The 21537-nt window shown below is 44.7% G+C and overlaps 1 protein-coding gene across 4 annotated transcripts in view; it reads right to left on the bottom strand.

Annotated features, from left to right (window-relative positions):
* The window catches only part of SLC4A7 (solute carrier family 4 member 7), a 422082-nt gene that overhangs the window by 259121 nt on the left and 141424 nt on the right, over window positions 1-21537 (bottom strand). For all 4 annotated transcript variants that reach the window (XM_086942128.1, XM_086942129.1, XM_086942126.1 and 1 more), the window contains exons 3-5: window positions 9824-9967; window positions 4523-4661; window positions 4090-4250 (exon numbers count right to left, since the gene is read on the bottom strand). In XM_086942128.1, the coding sequence (XP_086798254.1) occupies window positions 4090-4250; window positions 4523-4661; window positions 9824-9967 (444 nt within the window). The remainder of the gene's footprint in view (window positions 1-4089; window positions 4251-4522; window positions 4662-9823; window positions 9968-21537) is intronic.

Raw genomic sequence — 21537 nt, 5'->3', positions numbered from 1 at the left:
GGCTAAACTTGGCTTTTACCAATTAGTGTCAAACCCCATCCACCTTGAGGGCAACACTATTGATTTGATCTTCACGAACACTAAATTAAGCATATCAGAACCGGGAAACTGCATTAGCCACGTGTGCTAAGCCACACGTGCCGCAGGAGGAACACTGCTTGACCTTAACCACGCACATGACTGAACGACGCATATGCATGGTTAAGGCAGTCAGCGGTATAGTTGCAGTGACCGGATGGGCAGGGAGAGGAACAGGAAGGATCGAGAGGAACAGGAAGGATCGAGAGGGGAACAGGAAGGATCGAGAGGGGAACAGGAAGGATCGAGAGGGGAACAGGAAGGATCGAGAGGGGAACAGGAAGGATCGAGAGGGGAACATGAAGGAGGCAGCTTGGTTAGTTCTTAGGGGGAGGAGGGGGGGGGGGGGGGATAGTTTTTTGGGCTGGGGCAATTTTAGGGCTCAGGACAGGATCGTTTTTTTGCGCAGGGGGCTGGGTTTTAACGTTTAGGGTGGGTGGGTTGGGGGGTAGGGTCGTCGGTTCGGGTGCATTACAGGGCTAGTTTTTAGGGCTCAGCGTGGGGGAAAGAAAGGGAGGGTCAGGATAGTGTTTAGGGCTGAGTGGCGATTTTTAGGGCTCAGTGAGGGGGTGTGTGATCATTACTACGCATATGCCTTTACAACGAAATTCGTGGTAAAGGCATGCCTGGTAAAGGCACATTCATTGTTGAGGCACACGTGGTTTAGCCATGCATGCTTCTGTCATACAAATATCAGATTGCCGCACTCTTCCATGGACGGACCACAATTTTATTCACTTTGGGAGGGATGATACTCAACAGGGATGTCGGAAAACTCCAGTTTCAACATCTAAACCCTAGCTTCTCTCCTAGATCCCCCCAGGCCAGCTTGGTAACTGCCCTAGAGAACACAATACCTTCTTTCTCTGGTACACTTGAGTGAGACATTACGTTTTTGACAACTGGGTTCGCTCTCCGACAGAACAATTGACTTCCCCTTCCTCCAGTCACCCAGTCAGTAGGATGAAGCACTCCTGCCCCTGGTTCACTGAAGATCTCAGACAGGCTAAGCAAACTTATAAGAAAGCAGCAAGAGCTTGGCCTAGCCAATATAGTCTAGAAGACAAAATAAAATACAAGCCTGCTCTCAAACACTATTCTATTTTAATTTATCCGACCAAGAAAAACTTTTATGACAAAAGTGAAAAGGCAGAGAAAAAGCCCACTGAAATTTCACTGCACGCAATCACAATGTAGATTTGTCTGCCATACAATGTAAGGAATTGTCTTTTTTCCAAAAAGAAAATCGCAGAAATTCAAAGCAACCTTGACCATCAGGCCCGACTGATTGTTCAGTGGATGAGTCTTAATCAACTTAAGTGCAACCCTAATAAGACTGAGGTTTTTAGCAGTGGCTTTAATTTTACCTTGAATTTACAAGCGCACTTGCTTGATGAGACCCCTCCACCCAAGGTCCAAGTTGAGGGAGCAAATAACTTGGGTGTCAAGCTGGGCAAGCAGCTGACCCTTCTAACCCAGACTAACAGTTTTTGGCACCTGGTTTAGCCGGATGCGTATGGCCACAAAAATGCTTACAACTCCTCTCTACCTCTCAGGACTACTGTGCTCCTGGCCTTGGCAGTGTCCAGATTTGATGCCAATGCTATGCATGCAGGCATTACACAATATCTGCTGCAGAAATTGCACACAGTTGAGAACACAGAGTCCAGTCTGGTACTCCAGCTTCCAAGACCGGTGTTGCAACCCATCTGATAAATCTACACTGGTTGTATTTCAGGAAATGTACCCGGCTTCAAATCTTGACAATTCTGCGCAGAGCTCTCCATCAGTCTGGGCCAGAGTACTTGCCCAATAGGATTAAATGTTATTCTCCCCTTAGAACTCTACAGTCATCTTCTGGTCATTTTGCCAAGGTCACTAGGGTTCGGCGAGCAGAAACAGGAGGTAGATACTTTTCCTCCTGGGTTCACAAGCCTGGAATTCCTACACAGCTTAGCTATGGTTAGTCGCAAGTGAATGGTCATTTAAAAAACTGAAGAAATTGCTTTTTTCTTAGATTGCTCCCTCTTTCTTCTGCTCTTGCTTGTTCATTAGCGTCGGGACACTCCTGGGAGTAGCCATGCATTCTCCAAGTCCCACAATTCATTCATTATTCTCAGGAATTGAATGGTGTTGTAGAGCAACAGGCTGCCATATCAAACCCAAAGACCTATGTTCGGGTGGATCATAATGTGGCATGTGTTCACCGAGCAGTGTTGGGTTTGTGGCAATACGTCTTACGATCTATATTCAGTGATCAGTCTTTAGTTTACCCGTCCACCTGGAAACCCACCTTTAATCATTTCTGGGAAGCGGTTAAATTTTTTAGCTTCCTGGCAAGGCACATTTGGACTGTGACGCTCTTCCCTGCCAGTAGTCAACATGAATGTTGGGGATACTCACTATACACATACATGTTAAAGGGTAAACCAAAAAGAAACCAAAATTGAAATGTAGCACTTTCAACTGGTCCCCTTGATAAACTGGTCTAGTAGCTGCACTTACTAGGGTAAGTAAGACACCGCAGTGTTTTGCATGCAAAGCATTTTTGCTCCCTTGTACTCTATCGACCACTATGTATACATAAGACCTAGAAATAAAAGCACATTGTTTCTGGTTAAATGTTGGAAAAATTTTGGTGATGGATACCGATTTACATAAGAGCACAGAGGGAGAAACGTTCAAGTTAATCCCCAATTACGGACTATAATTAACTTCTTTTGAGTCATCAGATCAGCCCATTAGGTAGTTTTTTTTCATCCAATTTTTAGACTTCCTGATTCTTTCCAAATTTAAAGTTGTTACACCAAGCTAATATTTCCCTTTGATACATTCTACCAGTGCCTACTACCAAGAAAACCTTCTGCTCATTTACTCAAATCTTTGAAAAGCAGGACCCAGCTATGGGCTCCTGCAATAAATCAAAAGTGGGGATTGTGGGCATAGTCTATTCTGATCAGCACAGGGAAGGAAATTAAATCAAGTTACCATCTTTCCTTAATAAACTTAAGTCCCACCGTACAAAGTACTGCTGATTAAAGTCATCCACTGAGTTCACCTGGTGCCAGGAGCAGATTAGAACTCCCAAGAAATATACATCTACTGTGTCGCAGCCAATTAAAGCATGTGCACTTGTACTGCTTTATTTTCTTGCCATTAAACTATTTTACAGTAAATTATATTTTTCCTGGGAGTGTAAATAATGTTTTAAAGTCTGCAAATTTTAGAAGTATTCCCAAAATCACTTCCTCAAAATTGTAAACATTTTTATAACGTGGAAATGAGTTCCCTTGCAACCCAGTGCCTGATCTATGACTTAAGGATTGGCCTGCTATCTGGCCACCAAGTGGATTTTGATGGTTTTGATTTTGCCAGAATCCTCTGATAAAACCACAACTCCTGAGCAATTCTGACTGTGTGAAAAGGTGCTTGGAAGGACTATAGAGTTTTAATGTAGCCTTAGAGCCAGACGTAGTGGGCTCTGCAGGCCTTTAATGGCCGGTAGCGCCTGCTACTGAGGACTTGAAGGCTGTTAGAACACTTTACCCCTAGAGGGCAGAATGTTCTAATTTGTAAAACAAAGGCCTTGTGGAGCCCAAAGGGGGTGGAAGTCCACTCTGACCCTGCGAGGCCTTCGTTAAACAATGGAATGTTGATGCTCCAGGTTTCTGCTGGCCATTAGAAGCCTGGAGTCCTCAATTGTTTTCAATGGAGCGCTCAACATTCCAATGCTCTAGTTTGAAAGGAATGACTTGGCTGAATGCCCATACGTTGTAGACCGTATGGGAGTAAGGACCAACTGAAATTCACTTGCAGACTCAATGGGGGCTCTCCCTTCCAGACTATTTTAGGGAAAAAGTCAGGGTTTTTGATGACCACATTAACAATTTGCAAGTGTTTGATATCTTTCAAAATGTGACTCAGTTCTCAGACCAAAGAGCAATAAAATATATTTGAAATTAAATTGCTTGTCATGCAACCAAAGCTTCAGATTTGCCAATGCAAACGTACCTGCTATCTCCTCTATGGTGTTCGCTCTCATATCCAGCAGAACGGTTCCGTTTAGGATGCAGCTCCTAAGCTCAAAAAGACTGTGCAAGGACAGAGTCGCCACATATGGTTTGCTCCATCGGTCTCCACCATCTTCTACATCTTCCTCAAATTTTAGCCACCTGCCAATTAATGTAGTAAAGTATGAATTTCAGCATCTTGACTGGTCCTTGACAACCAGCATGATCAATAACAGAAAATAAATAATCAACCAAATGCATACTTTACAGTGAGTTATGGAATGCATTTAACAACCACTGGATAGACTTGGAACAACAAGTATTTAAGCTAGTAGCAGAGAAGTCAATACTGCATCACCAAATTAAGATTGAACAGGTTCCCTAAAAGACTAACAAGTAGTTCAAGGTTTGCTACTGAAATTACGACAACTTACCGTGCAGTTTCCTTCCACTCATATTCCCCTCCGTCTCGGAGGCACAGTTCATCCAGCTCTGTGAAGAGGTCGTGAGGAATGTGTTCTTCATCGTCATCTTCTGTTCCCAGAATAAATTGCACTCGCTGGGACGGTGTGTCTACATTGACAAGCAAACCATTGGGTCAATGTTCTGGCACACTACAGACCTTAACAAATAATGTCATACTCCGTAAACCTACCAAAGCCCATTCTTGCAGGCCTACATGTGTAGACTAGGTCAGCCAGTTTCTTATAAGTAATAGGCACAGTTTGCTCTGCAAACTGGGGCACACATTTTGGAAACTTTTAACAGTACCACTGGAGCTCTCCAAGGTAAAACAGGAAAGCCTTCGAGCACATTTTAACTCTGAGACAGAGTAGTTTATTGTGAGTTTCATTCACCAAACTACAGTGTAAAGAAAGGAAAGAGCAGAAGGCAGACAGTAATGTACTTTTGGGAAGGGAATTATGCAGTTTGGTTCAACTGTATGAACCAATATTGCTGACAGTTTATAAGAAGTACTGAATGGAAATCACAAGTAAACAAGCAGTCGCCGACTGGTTTCTTTGTTTATACTTAACTAATCATAAGCTTTCAAAGTTCTGTTACACCCAACCACGTTTACAAATGTCAAAAATGTGTCTTTTTGCTAAAAATGCTAGCGATAGTATTAAGCAGGAGGCAAAATAATACTCTAACTCAAACAACTGCAGTCGAGTGACCAGTGCATTATTTTGGAAATGTTACTTTTCGCAAGAAGTGTGCCACACACTAGAGCCAGAGGCCAGACTGTGGCCGGTCAAATAGAGATCAATGGAAATAATAGGTCCAGTATACTACTTCAAGTGTTTTCCAAAGCAATTTTTTTTCAGACCATATTATCCGCTCAACAATGTATCTAACCCTGAGCAAAACACAACGCTCGCGTAGTTGTGGAGATTGCATTACTTCTCACTACGCGAATTGCACGTAGCACAGTGCAAACACGCGTCGCGTAGTGCAGTGGTAATTTTTTGCTTGCTAGCAGTCCTCAACGTCAAGTTGGCGACCGCGAGCAAGCAAAATGACATCCCGGCGGACTTTTCCCTCGTTCCCGATCAGCAACATCAAGTTGCTGATATCAAGCGTGGAAAATAAACCTCCTGGCGAGAATCTCAACGCGGGGAGGTCAGGTTTCTCATTGCAAGTGGTCACGTATGCTCGCGATGAGAAACTACCGGTCCGCTTGAGAAAGCTGCTGCTCGAGTCGAAATCTACTCGAGTGGCAAAAAACGACTGCTTGCACTGTGCAAGATGCAGTTCGCACTGATTGCAGAGTGCGGACAAGCATCCGGCACTGTGCAATCAGTGCGAATAGCATTTTGAACAGTGCACTACGCACTTCGCGTAGCTACTTGCGTACGCCCACCCTTAGTAGTATCCCAAAGGTCACGGCATTCAAGCTGTTTGGAGACACCTTCATTTAATTCCCAACAACGAAAACTCATGCAACGTTGTGCTTCATGCTATAATGCTTTAGAAAAATCATGTCCCAGTAGCAGTTTCATACCTACTACACAGAACTTTACACGTAACCGCAAGTACTTGCTTACACCCTCAGGGGCATATTTAAGACCATGTCAGGCAGGCAGTGCGTCATCTTGCTGCACAGCGTGTTGCATGCAGGATTGTTTTTGTACAGGAAAAGGCAAGAGCATTCACAAAAACAATCCTGGGAGGCATATTCCTCTTTCTAACTCCCAACAGCCAAAATAGTTTTCAGATATGTAGTTTGGAATATGCCCTCGAGACATGAGTGGCCAAGTCACCCGCTCTACTTCTCTCCATATTACAGTCTTCTTGGAAGGGTCTTGGCAATGAGACTACATTGGCTTTGCATGTATGCCACCATTGTTCATCACAAAATACAAAGTTTTCGTTTCCCGTTAAAGGAAACCAACTCTGCTCCGATCGAATAGCAAGTTTAATTAAAAGCTGTGAAGAACGAAATGAAAAATGTTTATTCAGATATTTATAAGATATGCGGATGGTCCATTCGGAGATTACTTTAAACGCCTTAACCATGCTGTCATTTTTTTTTCTCAAACTTGCGGTTTGAAAAATGTGCTTCAATTAGTCATCTGAATTCTTTGTGGTCCTTTGGCCCTCTGTTTTTCTCTGGGTTTTGACAGCTTATTTTTGTTTTATTTAATATTGTATGTAGTCTTGAGCAAACTTCTAAATATTCCATTCAGTAGATGATACTGCAAATATTTTGCATTACATGTTTGCGTTTAGGACAGGGTCCCCTAAATTGTATAGTGAACATTTCTAGCTTAAATTTCCCTTTTCAGAATGTTCAATTTCCTTCCCAGTTCGGGTTAACCAAAGAAATTTAACCCCGATAGGCCTCGTCAGAACGTATACAACCCAATTGTGCCTTGTGATGTCTCACTATCGCATCTCCAAGCGCCAAATAATTCAGATTGGTATTCACTAATTTTGATGTGGTTATGGCAAAAATAGGCACACCTGAATAGCCTCAATCTCAGTTTATGGCTGTAGTGGTCTCCATGAGGGATCAGCAGATTATCAGTGGAGTTCGATCAGAATTTTAAAAAGCGTCATTGTCCAAGTATCCAAGACACTTTTGGAAATATACTCTTTGTCCATTTACTATTGAATCAGCTTGCCCATTCCTCACGCCCCATCTAACATTTTTCTACCCTTAATGTGAGAGAACAGCCGAGTCTTTTATATCCGAAAACAGCTCAGACTTCATTCAATTAATCGCTCTGTAAATCCCACACGTTGCGATCTGTCATTCGATATTCATCCCAACTCTCAAGATTGCTCTCTCCCCCAATTCCTGCCTTCCTCTCACCCTCAGTGCAGGGCTCTTCAGTACTGCTGCAGCAGCGTTTGTGGTCTTGTTTCTATCTTTTCAGTCTGTTCTGTTTGACATCTCCCCTTCTCAGCCTTACAAAAGGGCATTTTAAAATATTTGGGCTCCTTCTTGCAACATGGTAACATGATGACATCATTAAATATGTGCTCTCACCTTCTTATAACTCCTAGTATGCTCTGTATAAGTGCCTCTAATGAACATTCACTTCTATTGAGGGAGGGAAACTTGGATAAAAGTACTCCTGGCTGCTGCTCTTTTTACTGTCTCTTTGCTCCCATGGATAATGCTCCTTCAATTCCCATGGTGACAGTAAGCCGGGTCCAGCATATTGAGTCGCTTCATTTAGTAATGTTTTGCGAACACTATCTGGTGGCCCGGAAGAAATTTTTGTATCCAATTTTGAAGGAACTTAACTTTGCCCAGGTGAGACCTGCACTTTTACACCTACAAATGCTTAATTCTGTGCAGGTCACATATGGTGTAGCTAGTTTTTTGGTAGCAGCAGCTCGACTAAATAAAACAAGACTCACCCAGACGAATAATCATCTAGGTTGACATTTTGTCAACTACGTTCTGGGGAACTGCACCAAGAATAGTGGGAAATGGGGTTGCATTTTCTGAACCTATATTGTTTAGTATCTACTCCTTGTATCAAAGTTTTTCCTTTATTAAAATAGTTTTAAGAACGAATGTAGGAACTGCAATCAGGTGTATAATTGTTTAATTGTTAATTTTTAACTTGCATAATGTATGGATATTTAATAATGAACTGTGTATTGCTTTTATGGTTTTAATTAACCGAAATAAAGATATTTGACTGACTGACTCGGCATATAAGTCATCGTCACCGAAGGGGACCGCATCCTCAACTCTCCGGTCTGGCTCCATTTCGAGAGTCTTCACATTGACCTTCAAATGCGTTGGTGTAGTCATATCAGCGAGTGCTATCATTTTTCACATGTGGTTTCCCTAACAACATATTGCTGCCCTGCACGGCAACCTTCATTCATCCATGGACAGATCAGTCTGTAAAAGCAACCATAAGGAGGGAGGAGATTTGTTAACAGCCCAGCTGCCCCATATACCTTAGTCCTCCTAAGTCTTGTGTCTGTAAACTGCTACTACAAGGTATGGACTTGCTTGCGGTCACTTTACAAGGCATGGGCTAACATTTAGCAGACTACTTTTGTTTATAGACCTCCTGGGCACCTCCCACAAACACCACATTCAGCTATCTCACTCTTCAGAGTAAGCCTGGCTGAAGATTGATGTGTCACAGCCTGTGACAAGCATGTGTTCGGTGACTGCTCCACAGCCTTCTTGCTCCTACTCCACAGCCTTCTTGCTCCTACTCGACAAGATGTTATGATTTTGCGGACTGCAATAAAACGAAGATCGGCTCAGACACTCAAACAGGGGTATTGAATGGGAAAATTCTAACAGCAAAGGCCTCACTTGAATTATCATTGCATCTCGATTGGATTACTCTAGATCTCAGAGCACTGACCGGAGCAAGTGACCTTGTCCAATGCAAGAGGATCTTTCAGACATGTGGTTCTAATAGCAGAGCAACTATACCACTGAACAAAAAAAGAATGGAAGATGTGCTGCACTTCACAGTATTGAATACCTTTACTAACTGGCGTACAACATGTGGAGCTGAAATCTTTTATTCACAGGCAGTAAAGGAAACTGCTTGATAGATTAGCTTGAGATCACTGTAGGTGTTGCCATATTTTAAAGAATTTATTGAGTGAATACAGCTGTGGAGGGATCAACAAGTAATCTGCATTCAAAGTGCACAAACAATATTACGGCACTCAAACCAACCCACACTGGGAAATGGTCACCAGCTATGGATCACACTGCTGGGAAACAGTGTTTATTAATGTGCACCTCTCTGCTTGAACCAACGGCAGTGGCATGTAAATCAAAGAAAAGAATACATACAAGCCAAACCAGAAGCACGACTGGTCAGTCCCGGGATTCCTTTCATAAGGCAATAGCAGGTGATGGTGAATCAAACTGACTAACTTCCAGAATGCACAGATTAAATAAAATGTAAACCGTATTCATACCACAACCTAGAAACTCTAGAGTGGAAGCGGTTATGTCAGTTTGGAGTGTTCCCTGTATAATACATTTTAACAAATGTAGGTGCACGTTTTTCCTTACTCAGTCACACCGTGGGTATGATTAAGGGAGAGCACGCGAGGAAATGCTACCTCATTTATACCTTTTCAAATTAATTCTTAATGAAATGAGCAGGCTTTCTTTCCTGTATTAACTCTAACTTACAGTATTGACCTGGGCCACAACTAAACTGACCAGATGTTTAGAAGACTGGAATAGGCCGGGTAGAAAAGAATTGGAAGTGCCAGAGCTGCATTACCGTAGTTTGGAGATTCACGCCCATCTTCCCGATCACTTTCCTTTTCTCGCCTTTTTTTGTGATGCCTGTGCCCACGATGCCGGTGTCGTCTGCGGCTCTGCCTACCAAGAGGAACATGCACACCAATATACACTGCACGGTGACCTGCATGGAAAGAAGAGATGTCCAGGATTAGTATATTAAAAATAAATAATTCTAACTACAGACATGGAGTTCCTTTATAGAAACAAATACTTGGCAAGACATGTTTAAGTAACCAATTCACACACGACTTAATCAAGATGGTTCTTTAGAAACATACAGAGTGCCTACTCTTCGGCAATACACATGCCTCAAGACTTCCTTTTAACTTGGCAGTCACTATCTCCTAGTGGTTTGCAAGTTGGACCACAGAGTTTGGGTTAAAGTCTGCCAAAACGTTTTTATGTGCACAGCTGTAGGGAGCTGGGCGCGAGTTACAGTACCCCACCCCCAACACTTTCTGCCTGGTATTGGATGCCACTTAGACTGAGAGTACTGGGTTTACAGGTAACCAGGTCCCCAATACCAGTGTTTTTTTCCAAAACTGTAGATTGCTTCCCCACAATTGGCAAAAGCTTTAGCACCCTCTGCAAGTCCCAAGAAGGGTCCCCAAGGGCTGCAGCACAAATTGTGCCACACTCACAGACCCCTCACCAAAGGCATGCAGACTGCCGTTTCAGGCTGCATGTTTTGGTACAGACAAAACTAAAAAAAAAACAGCCCGACACATCCCTGTGTGCAAGACCACCCCCCTCCAAACACTGCATGTGGTACGTGTAAGCCATCCCTACAGCAGGCCTTGACGCCTTAAAGCAGTGTGCTATTACATGTGAGGGCATACCTGCATGTAACGTAATCTAAAGGTAAATGTAAATTTGTAAAGTGCATGAAACCATAGGCATCAAAGAGTGGTTACCAGCAAGAGCATAGGGGTGGAAACCAACTAGGCAATTAAATCTGTGAGTGAAGCCAAGTTTTCACATTCTTGCGAAATTCAGAGTATGAAGTAATACTCGCATAATATGTGTCGGGAGAGGGTTCCATCAACTAGCTGCTGCCACTGAAAAGGCATGTTCGCCCCATCTGGCCTTCCTGAAGCGAGCAGATGTGCTGGTCAGTTCCATTGCCGCCAGTACAAATGACCAGGAAAGCCATTTTAGAACATGTGCTGGACACTGGTGAAAACAAGATCCCCAGCTACATGATAGCTTCACTGAAAATCGGGATGTTTGTTATCAAATCTCTAGTATTGATAAACCCACACTGATGCCGATGTTGGATTTACTAATATATGAACACAGAGGGCACCTTGGAGATGCCCCCTGCAAACCTATATGCCTCTGGTGTGCTCACCGATTGCTTTCTACCAGCCGGCCACCTGAGAAATTGTTCTGACCTCCTAGGGTGTGCGCCTTTTGCTCTAAGGAGACCCAGAACAAAAGCCTGTCCGGGAAGAGGGTGTCACCCCATCCACAGGATGACCTACTGATTAGCATTCCAAGGCCGGCAAGCTTCAAAGACACTGCCGCCTTTGAAATACAAATCTGGCTCCTCTCTCAGGAGAGGAAGCCGACCCTTGTCCATAGCTTCTTTGGCACCTGAACACACAGGAAAATTAGTAGTCAGGTAGGCGTGCCACCCCCAGGCTAGTAAGACCCCTAAGATAGGCTAAACTGAGGTGGACACAAGATTTCAGAGGTAACCATCTTTTTGATGGCATACTTAGGAATTCTGGGACAGGGTTATGCCTAATTCCCACAGGTAGTGATAATGTAAGGGCCGTAGTGAGCCCAAGGTTCAGTAGCCCATTGACTACTACCCTACACTCCCCGGAAACCCCTAAATTCAGTATTTAGGGGAGCCCTTGGCATCAGAAGAACAGATCCTGACGACCTGAAGAAAGAAGACGACAGGTGAGAGGAGTTGCACAGCAAGAACAGAAAACCCAGTAACTAACTTGGCGCCAACCCTGCCAGCCTACTGATTTCACCCATTGCAGCAAAAGTAGACAGATCCTGAAGCGGCTTAGTCCCCCAGAACCTGGGAGACCTGTCAGCCTTCACCTAGGAACAAAGACTTCCTGAGGGATCGCTGAACTGTCCCAGGCATAATCCAGACAGGAAAAGAAGGAACAAGGGGATCACGGCCCAGCGAAAAGCCAATGCTGCCAAGCATCAATGCACCAGAGCCCCCAGCCTGTGCCGAGTGGGCCAATGGTGTCAGCATGGTCCCAAAGCAGTCAAGGTATAGTCCAATGTTGTGTGGCTCCTCATGAACTCTCAGACATCGCATGCAGCTTCTGTTGGTCGGCCCACTCAACCAGGAGTACAGCCAGATGGAGAAACCAGACACTCCAAGGACCCTCTACACTGAGACGCCTCGTCTCGAGAAGACCAAAGATGCCCTAACAGCCAAAGAACCAAAGCCACTCATTGCTTACACTGAACTGGCTTCCCAATCGTCTCCTGCAGCTTCTTGGGGACCGGACCAATTCCCATTGGGCACCAGCATCTGTTTGCACCACTGCACCCAGCCGCCCTGGTGCCGCCAGAGGTGACCTGTTGGATCTGGCGTGGACCTCGCCCTGTACTTGCCTTGGACCCAAGATACTGGTCCCATGACTCGCAGACAAACTGCTGAACCGCAAAAGTTTTTCTTCCATAGGTTAACATTGCAGAACTCTGAAATTGTCTGCTTTTTTTTTTTTAACAGAAAAGTAGTGCTCTTAAAAAATGTGCTTACCTGAACAATTTTTTCTAAAGCCTAATCTTTTATAAAGGTACATACTATTTTTATAAATTGGTGTGGCCCTCTTGAGTTGTGTGTGTCTCATGTATTTGTAAATCTCCTGCACTCCTCGGTGATAAGCCTAGGGCTCGACCACACTACCGCCTAGCAGAGCATCTTGGGATTGCCATAGCAAGCCCCATGTCCACTTATAAGGGATCCCCTGGACTATTTACACAATAGATCTCTTTGACAGATCATATAAAGAGCCAGCTTCATATAATAGCTATTATGTGTTACTCTAGATTAGAGTTCTTGAAACTGAGGATTTGAACCTGTACCCATGAGTTCGAATACAGGGACCCTACGGTGGACACATTAGTCCACTAAGCACCAGACCCTCCATCACAACAAACTTCTTTCCAAGGCATCATAGCAGTGGTCATAGACATCATAGTCCTCTTTTTGAGACACCAACGAGAACCTTGGGTGCAGAAAAACTAAGCAAGAGACTTTACTCACAATCATGGCACAACACAGAGAATAAGGTGGACTAATAATGGGCAACAACTTTAGAACACAGGTTAATACAGTTATTTGAATCTTTTTATTTTTTATTTTTTTTTTTTACTTTGGCCACCTGCACATTTTAAGAAAATGCTTTAGCAGATGTACAATAAAAGCAATGATGCCTCATCTACTTAGTACATTTCCCAGTTTATTGATCTTAATTTAGGAGGAGTAGTAACAGAGGAATAAAGTATTGTTCTACTTTGATTTACGCAATACAAGCCATAGACCCTTAACTGGCTAATAGAACATTTTCAGAGAAAGGCTAAGATGAGGTTAGAGACTAATGGAAAGCAACTCATCTGAGAGATAAGAACTTTGGCTATTGATGGATTCTGAATGGCAATGCCAACTGCAAAGAACAAATGGAAAGATATAGGATTTAGACCGATATAGCCTTCCACTTGAGAGATAGTAGAAAACCTAATACATAAAGAAATATACCCCAGAAATCCCACACCGTTAGGAAGCCATATCAACGCGATAATTACACTCTTTTCAAAATTTAAAACATGTATTGGGAAAACTAATAGGTATGCTACTTGACAGGTCTTTGAAGAGTTTTGCTTTGCCAATGCTTGTTGCCACTATAGAGCAGCGCTGGCAAAAAGAAAGGCCAAATTCAGCCCCCAGCAGGATGACTTATGCCTGGGCTTGCGAGAGACCTCATACATGCTTGAAAGAAAGTCATGATGTAGAAACCATTTTTTGCCCAAGCATGATGTTGTGAACTGTGCCAACATACATGTATGCATACTTCATGAGGAGGCTGCAATTTTGGCTTTGAATTAATTGTACCACTTCAAAATGGTGAATGTCCATCTTGGAATGTTAAATTTAAAAATAAAAAGGAGAATGGGGCAGCAAGGTAGCAAACAGCAGCTGCCAAGCCCTTCAAGAACAAAAAATAAATAAAGAACCATGACTTAAATAATAATAAACAATCATTGGCATAGCCAACAGGTCTCGCCTTTGGAGCGTTATAAGTGTTTAGATAGAGCTATTGGCTTTGTCAACGTTTTTAATATGTGTTCTAGAGCGTTGTGAATGTTGTGCAGCATGTTGAAAATGTATAAGTTATACTAAAAATGTTTTATAACTACTAATGTCACCTTATATCTAACCGAAAAAAAACATTATATACAACTGAAGTATTGTACTAAAAACCAAAATGAATACAAAAAATGTGTTCTAGTTTATTTGTTTATGCAATGCGGTCAATTTTTCCTTGCCGTTGTAATTCACTTTTTTATATAGATTTATTGTTAGGTGTGGGGTATAAACAACGGGAGGGTGGATGTTGTGAAATAGTATTTTAATTAGATAAGAGTAGTGGAGAGTTATTTGTGGAGAATATATGTCACATTTTTATACCAAACTGAAGTGGTGTGGAGTGATGCCGAGGTGGTTGTGAGTAGTTGCGGAGGTGATGCGCAGGTGATTCAGAATATATTGAGGTGATGCTGAAGTGGTGGTGCGCTGGTTCTGAAGTGATGCTTATGTGATGCTGAATGATACATAGGCAGTACCGAGTGATGTTGTGGCGATGTTGTGTAGCCGAACTGGTGCTTATGTGGTGCCAAATTATGGTATATTCGTTCTGTGTTGAGGTTTTGCTGAAGTGGTGCTGCATTGGTTCTGAATTGCTGCTGGCATGGGGCTGTGCAGGTGCTGAGCTGGTGTTGCACTAGTGGTGGTGCACTGATGTGGAGGTGGTGCGTTGCTAATGCCGAGATGGTGCTGTGTTGATAATGAGGTGTTGCTGCAGTGCATCTGAGGTAGTGCTGTGCTGATGGCGACTCTTTTCACCAGTGGTGGTGCAGTGATGAGGAGATATTACTGTGTTGATGCCAATATTGTTATGTGGTGATAAGGTGCTTAGGTGGTGCTGTGCTGGTGCTTAGGTGGTGCCGAGTGATGAAGAGGTGTTGTTTAGTGAAGCTGTAGTGGTAGTGGTAGTGAATGATACTTACGTAGTGCTGAGTGATACTTTGTCGGTGCTGTATTTGTGTTTAAGTGGTGCTTAGTAATTTAAATCTGGTGCTGTGCTGGTGCTGAGATGATGCTGCACTGGTGTTCATGTGGTGCTGTGTTAATGCTGAAATGGTGCTGCATTAGGGATTATTTGCTGAGGTAGTGCTGAGCTGGTTCGGAGTTGGTGCTGTGCTAATTCCATGGTGGGGTCAGTTGGTGCTGCAATGCTGATGCTGGGTTGGGGCTGTACAGGTGCTGAATTGGTACTGTTTGATACTGAGGTGGTGGTGTGCTTGTGGAAGATGGTGCTTGTTGGTGCTGCGTGATGCTGAGGTGATATTTAGGTGATGCTGCACTGGTGATGAGTTTGTGCTGAGTTGCGGCAGAGGTGGTGTTGTGTTGATGCTGTGGTGCAGCTGTGCTGGTGCGGTTTAATAAACAGAACGAGAGAACCACGTGGGTGTGATTGAGGGGGCACATGCAGTGGGGTGAAGGAAACGCGCACCACAGCTGTGCACTGTGCACTGGGGTGAGAGGCAGCACGCACCACAGCTGTGCAATAAGGTGAAAGGAAGCACACACCACAGCTGTGCACTGGGGTGAAAGAAGGCACACCACATATCTGCACTGTGCAGTGTTGTGAAAGGAAGCACGCGCCACTACTGTGCAGCGGGGTAAGGAAGCACTTGCCACAGCTGTGTACTGTGCAATGGGGGTGGGGAGCAAGCACCACAGCTGCACACTGCAGAGATGTCACACTGTGCACAGATGTCAAAGGTAGCACGCACCACAGCTGCGCAGAGATGTGAAAGGAAGCACGCACCACAGTGATGAAAAAATACAAATGTTGAAAGGGGCAGTCAATTTTGAAGCTGTGTTCTGTGCAATGGGGGGAAGGAAGCACGGACCACAGCTAAGCAGAGGCATTATTTAGCAGCCGGTGCCAGCAAGCACGCACAATAAGCAAGTGCTAAAAATTAAGTGCTTATCTACGCAAACGGCTGACACCGGCTCAAATTAAGCCCCAACAAGGGCCTGCGTTACGCCCCTGGATTGAACCAGCACCAAAAGCAATGTGGGGAAAGGAAACACTCACCACAGCTGTGTGCTATGCAGAGATGTCAAAGGTAAAGAAAGCATGCACCACAGTGATAAAAAAACGCTAACGTTAAAAGGGGCGGTCAATTTTTTGAGATGGTACCGAAAAAGAGGAGACTATAGAGGCCAACTACAGAGTACAGAAAATGTCTTGACAATAACATACTAATACAAAGATAATGGTGCAGGAAGAGAGTGCAGACATAGATGAAATGAGAGTGCTGGAAAAAGAAGTAGGCACTCTTGTGGCGGTGGGGTCTGTCCCTTGGTCGGGGTGGAGGAGACGCGCCTTGTAAGGAAAGCTGCAAGGTCTTGAAATGAAACATGATCCACAACAGATGGCACGCTACGTGCTCCCGACATGGGAGTAAACATTTTCAGAAAAGGTGGGACATGCACCCGCCTTTTGCCAATTGCTTGCTTTCATTTTTGAAAGCCATTCGCAAAGGCCAATAGCAAGTGTGGAAAATCGAAAACCACACGCACGAGTTTGCGGAAAGTCTGAAGTGAGTCCAAGAGGCCTTCTCCTAGAGCAATGCATGCGCGATGCGGTAGGCACAACCTAAAAAAGATAGGACCGGGAGGAATAGAAAAGCAACGAAAAAGTGGGAGGAGACAAGTCAACACTACTTGCCAATCAGTAGTGGTGGGCAACAAAGGAGCCCCAGGCCAGCAGAAGGAGAGGAGGAAGCAGCAACAATGAGACTGTGGGGATGTGAAAGGGGAGGCATCATACGAGGTGGGAAAGGTCAAAGTTTAAAAAAAAAAATGTACAAAAAAAAACCCACACCCACATGCACTTCCAAGCAAAGTTGAAAGCAAAAGAAAAGGGTAGTTCACGGAATGTAGGAAGTGGATGGATACAAATATTCTAATCATAAGGATAGTTAAATGGCTGTGCTTAAGGAGAGGAAGAAAAGAAATCAAATAAGGAGCAAGCAAATGAGACCCAAAAAAGAGGCCATCCAATGGGCGGTCCCAAAGCCACTGTAAATACGGATATTGTACACAATACGTTTTTGATAAAGCCAAAGCAGTCAGTATGCGAGACAGAAAAGAAAGGGAAGGAGAAATGGCTTAGTTTTAATAATTAACTGGTCAAATCTCGAGCACGGTGATCAAAGGCAGTTTACTCGGTAGAACTCAAATTACGTTCTTGCCTAAAATTGTTCATATTGCTAATCGTATCGCCAGTGCCATTCCATAGTGGCTAACGGTTACAACGTACACCTCAGTATTAACCCAAAGTAGGTCTTCACTATTAAGAGTGGTTTAAAAACACCATAAAAATAGTGTCCGCGTCTAGCTCTCAATACTCTTGAAAGCAGAAACGAATTGCTTTCTCGGTTTCAACATGTTCTGTTTTATTATGAACAGTAACAAAAAGAACCAGGAAAAAAAATGTTTTATTGACTGTCACATACACAAGCACTGCCACATAATGGAGGACGGTAACTGCACAAAAAGAATGTTGAATTTACAATAGGTCCATGCATGGGCTTCCGGGCATTTCCTGTTGCCAATAAATCGAACATGGAAAGCTTACATTTTTTAGAAGTCACCCAAAACAAATGTTGGCATAAAAGTTTGAACATTTTACATTTGGGAAGTCTGCAAGCTATGTGCAACAGAAACCGCTTGTGAAGCGATGCCACCAAGCGCACAATAGATTTAACGAGGGAAATGCAAACAATTCTAATTTTTAAAATATTCTCTTTTGCGACAGCCACAATTGCATATGTGCAGTTCACTAGAATTTCACATTTCCGAATCTGTACGCTCTTGCAAGAACATTTATAAAATGCATATAAATGGAGTACCACTTGAATTTCCAAAGGCAGGCCAAAAGCAGGCTATTTACATGCAGCAAAATGGTAGGACCTCCTTGCACTGGGTGAGCGTCACCACTTTCAGCCATCTCGGGACAGTGCCTAGCAGCGATTCTGCCCGACAGTATGAAATACACACAAAAAAAATACATATTTGTATAAAGAACAAGCTTCAGTCAAAGATCAGAGACTGCAAGCGACGCCTGGCCTTGAAGTGACACAGGAAGGGCTTGTTACTGTTGGCTTAGCTGGCGGACCTGTTCAAACAGAGGTTTGCATATCTGCAACAGTCTGGCGCTCCCGAGGCGTCCCTTCCAGTCCAATCGCATTTCCACAGAACATTAAATTTGGTCGCCGGGGACAGGTGCGCGTGCATGCAGGAAATCCTAAAAGAATAAATGTTTCAGTATTGGACGAGTGATTTCTGTTGAAACGTGGCTAATCCAGAGTGGCACATTCTGTGTGGGGGGCAGGGGACAGGGAGGCACTATTTATAGTGGAAGTTAGTTTATTCCGGTCCTGAACAAATCGCACACAATTAAGGTTGGGTGGAGGAGGGGGCATCACATGGTGAGAGATGATGCCATATGAACGTGATGAGCACCAACTCAAAGTACTAAATCCGCCCCAAAACAAATGCAGGTCGGCTGACCACTTACTCCATTTTAGCAAGGTGGTCCTTCTTCAGAGACATCAGTCTGCGGACAATTTAAGTTTAACCATAGAGCTCCTTGGTCTTCAGAGAAAGAGGGCTGGGCCTCCGACCATCGCTCAGGAGTTCCACTGCGTAGGACTTACAGGAGGTACCAGGAGAGCTTCTTGGCCCCTAAAGTCCCTCAGGAGTAAAGTGGACTTCATCCGCCAACCAGCAGTGTGCCAGGAGGCGCGTTTGCAGATTGTTGGTGAAAGGGGGGCATGGCCTCCAAAAAACCTCTTCATAATCCCACTGTGCGGGACTTACTGGGGGTAACAGGAGAGGTAGTAGGCTCCCAAGGACATTCTTGGGGGGACAACTACTGCTCCTATTACCTCCAGTAAGTCGCACACAGCCAGATTGCGAAGTTCATATAGCAGGCCATGCCCCCTTTGCCCACCACTCTGCAAACGCACTCCCTGGAGCACTCTTGGGTGAGATTGAAGTCCCCTTCGCTGCTGGGGGTCCTTATGGGCCAACAAGCCTACCTGTTACCTCCAGTAAGCCCCACACAGTGGGATTGCTGAGTGGTGGAAACAGGCCATGCCCCATTTCTCTACCACCCAGCAAACATGCCTCCTGGCACATTTTTGGTTGGGGGATGAAGTCCCCTTGCTTCTTGAGGGTCCCTGGGGGCCAACTAGTCCTCCTGTTACCTCTAATAAACCGCACACAGCTGGACTGTTGAGTGGTCAGAGGTCACGCCCCCTTTATACACCACTCTGCAAACACGCCTCCTGGTGCACTGCTGCTTGGGTGATGAAGTCCACCTCAGTCCTGAGGTCCTCCGGACACAAGGGGACCTCATCGCCCCACCACCGGTGCAACAAGAGGCGTGTTTGCAGGGGTTTGTAAAAAGGGGCGAGGCCTCAGACCACCTCTCAGAAATCCCACGTTGTGGGGCTTACTGGAAGAACCTGGTGGGTTAGTTGGCCCCTAGGGACCCTCGCGAGTGAAGGGGACTTCAACCCCCAACCCAGAGCGCGCCCAGAGGCGCGTCTGCAGAGTAGTGCAGGGAGGGAGCAGGGACGGGGCAAGGCCTCCGGAGAGTTGCCGGTTTCTTTATTTTAGGAATGGGGACCCAGGCCCCCAATACCCTGGGTCTTTTTTTTATTGTAAATTGTGGGGCACACGAGGTCCCCCCACTGCCCTCTCCCCCTAAGGCAGATTACAGCCCCGGGGACCGCATCCCTGGGGCATGGCCATTTCTCTCTATTTTTTTTAAAAACTATATTTAAAGGGGGGGGGGGGCGAGCAAAGATCGGCTAACATGCAGCTCCTTTTGCCCAAAAACAATTCTGCTTCGCTTCATGGTAGCAAAGCAGAAGTTTGCTATGGCATGACGGGAGCAGTGCTCCTGCCATGCCATAGCAAACTGCAATGTCCCGGGGGTGGGCACACCAGGACATTGCTGGAGCTGGTCCTTGGAGGTGGCTGTCCCCAGGGGTCAACTCCCGTAGTTGTAATAGCCCCGGGGAGGTGGTAGTCCCAAGGTAGTGGGGAGGGTGTAAAGGGGCACCGCATATCATTAACATTGTCCGCGGGACCAGGCCCACCAGGGGGCTTCAAGAAAAAGTGCATAAGCCTGTGATTCGTTGGGGTCAGGGTGTTTCTACCCTGCCCCCTTTTCTTGTTTGTTTTACCTTTTTTCTTGTGATTGATACAAGAGGGCTGCCAACACTTCCTGGTTGGCACTGTTGGCAGACAATCAGATTCAAGATCAGGAGGGTTGCAAATCCACCGCGGCCACCAGATATTAATATTTCTAAATATATGAATTTCTCAGGAACTATTGAACAGATTTACACCATTTAACAAAAAGAGTGCACTCTGGACCAAGAGCTACCTTTCTGCCAAATTTGGTGTAATTCTGTTAAGCAGTTCGGGCTGTAGCTGCGTCAAAGTTTTCTAATGGAAATTAACATGGAGAAAACGCTTTTGGGAGCCCTTTTTTTTTTCCTCAGGCACCCGCTTGACGAATCTCCCCGAAACGGTCAAGACAGGAGCCGTCCTGAGCGCCCCATTAGTTTTGCGATGATTCGTCAAACGGCGCCAAAGATATTGGCAAATCAAAAAAGAAATGCCTATGGAAACTAGGTCCCAACTATAACTACCTACTGGCGACGCAAAAAGGAAATTTTTATTAAAGAATTGCGTCCATTAAAGAGACCGGGTATGATTTAAATATTTTTTTGATTTGGGAACATGTGGTGGCACCTCCCCCAAAGGGCCACACACTTAGCCAAATGAGAAGTTGTCCCATGGACAGCTTTCCCTTGGTACATCAGTTACTACCCCAGCTGGGGATGGATCACTCCTCGGTTGATGGTTAAGGTGAGCCAAGGTCAGTCACCAGTGTTCAAACTTGTAAACCGGAGCGGGCGCCCCTTTCACGTCTCTTTCTACTTCTAAATCTGAAGGGGTCGGAAAAGCCCTCCGGTCCTGGCACTGAGTGAACCGCAGGATTAACAGTTTAAAGATCTTTGTACATCACACGCACGGCACAAGTCGCCTGTACTTTTCGCTCGTGAAAATTACTGAGGGAGGTCATTACTGTGGACTCAGTTTTAGCAGAAACCGTGTAACACACAAACTACCCAAGTAACGCTGCCGGCTCACAGCCAACACTAAAAAGTGATAATAAAAAATAAAAATTTTAAAAAACATAGCTAGTAAACTACATTAGTAATCGCTCTCACCTGCCTTCTGCAAATAAAATTCTAATCTGGCCCAACAATAAGGGCTGACAAGATTAGTGAAGTCCACATTCGACACAAGCAAGTGAAATGTTGCACAACCAA

Source organism: Lissotriton vulgaris, chromosome 10, assembly GCF_964263255.1.
Source record: "Lissotriton vulgaris chromosome 10, aLisVul1.2, whole genome shotgun sequence".
In the NCBI taxonomy this organism is placed as follows: Eukaryota; Metazoa; Chordata; class Amphibia; order Caudata; family Salamandridae; genus Lissotriton; species Lissotriton vulgaris.
Note: the sequence above shows the minus strand (reverse complement) of the source record. Positions and strands in the feature narration are given on the sequence as shown.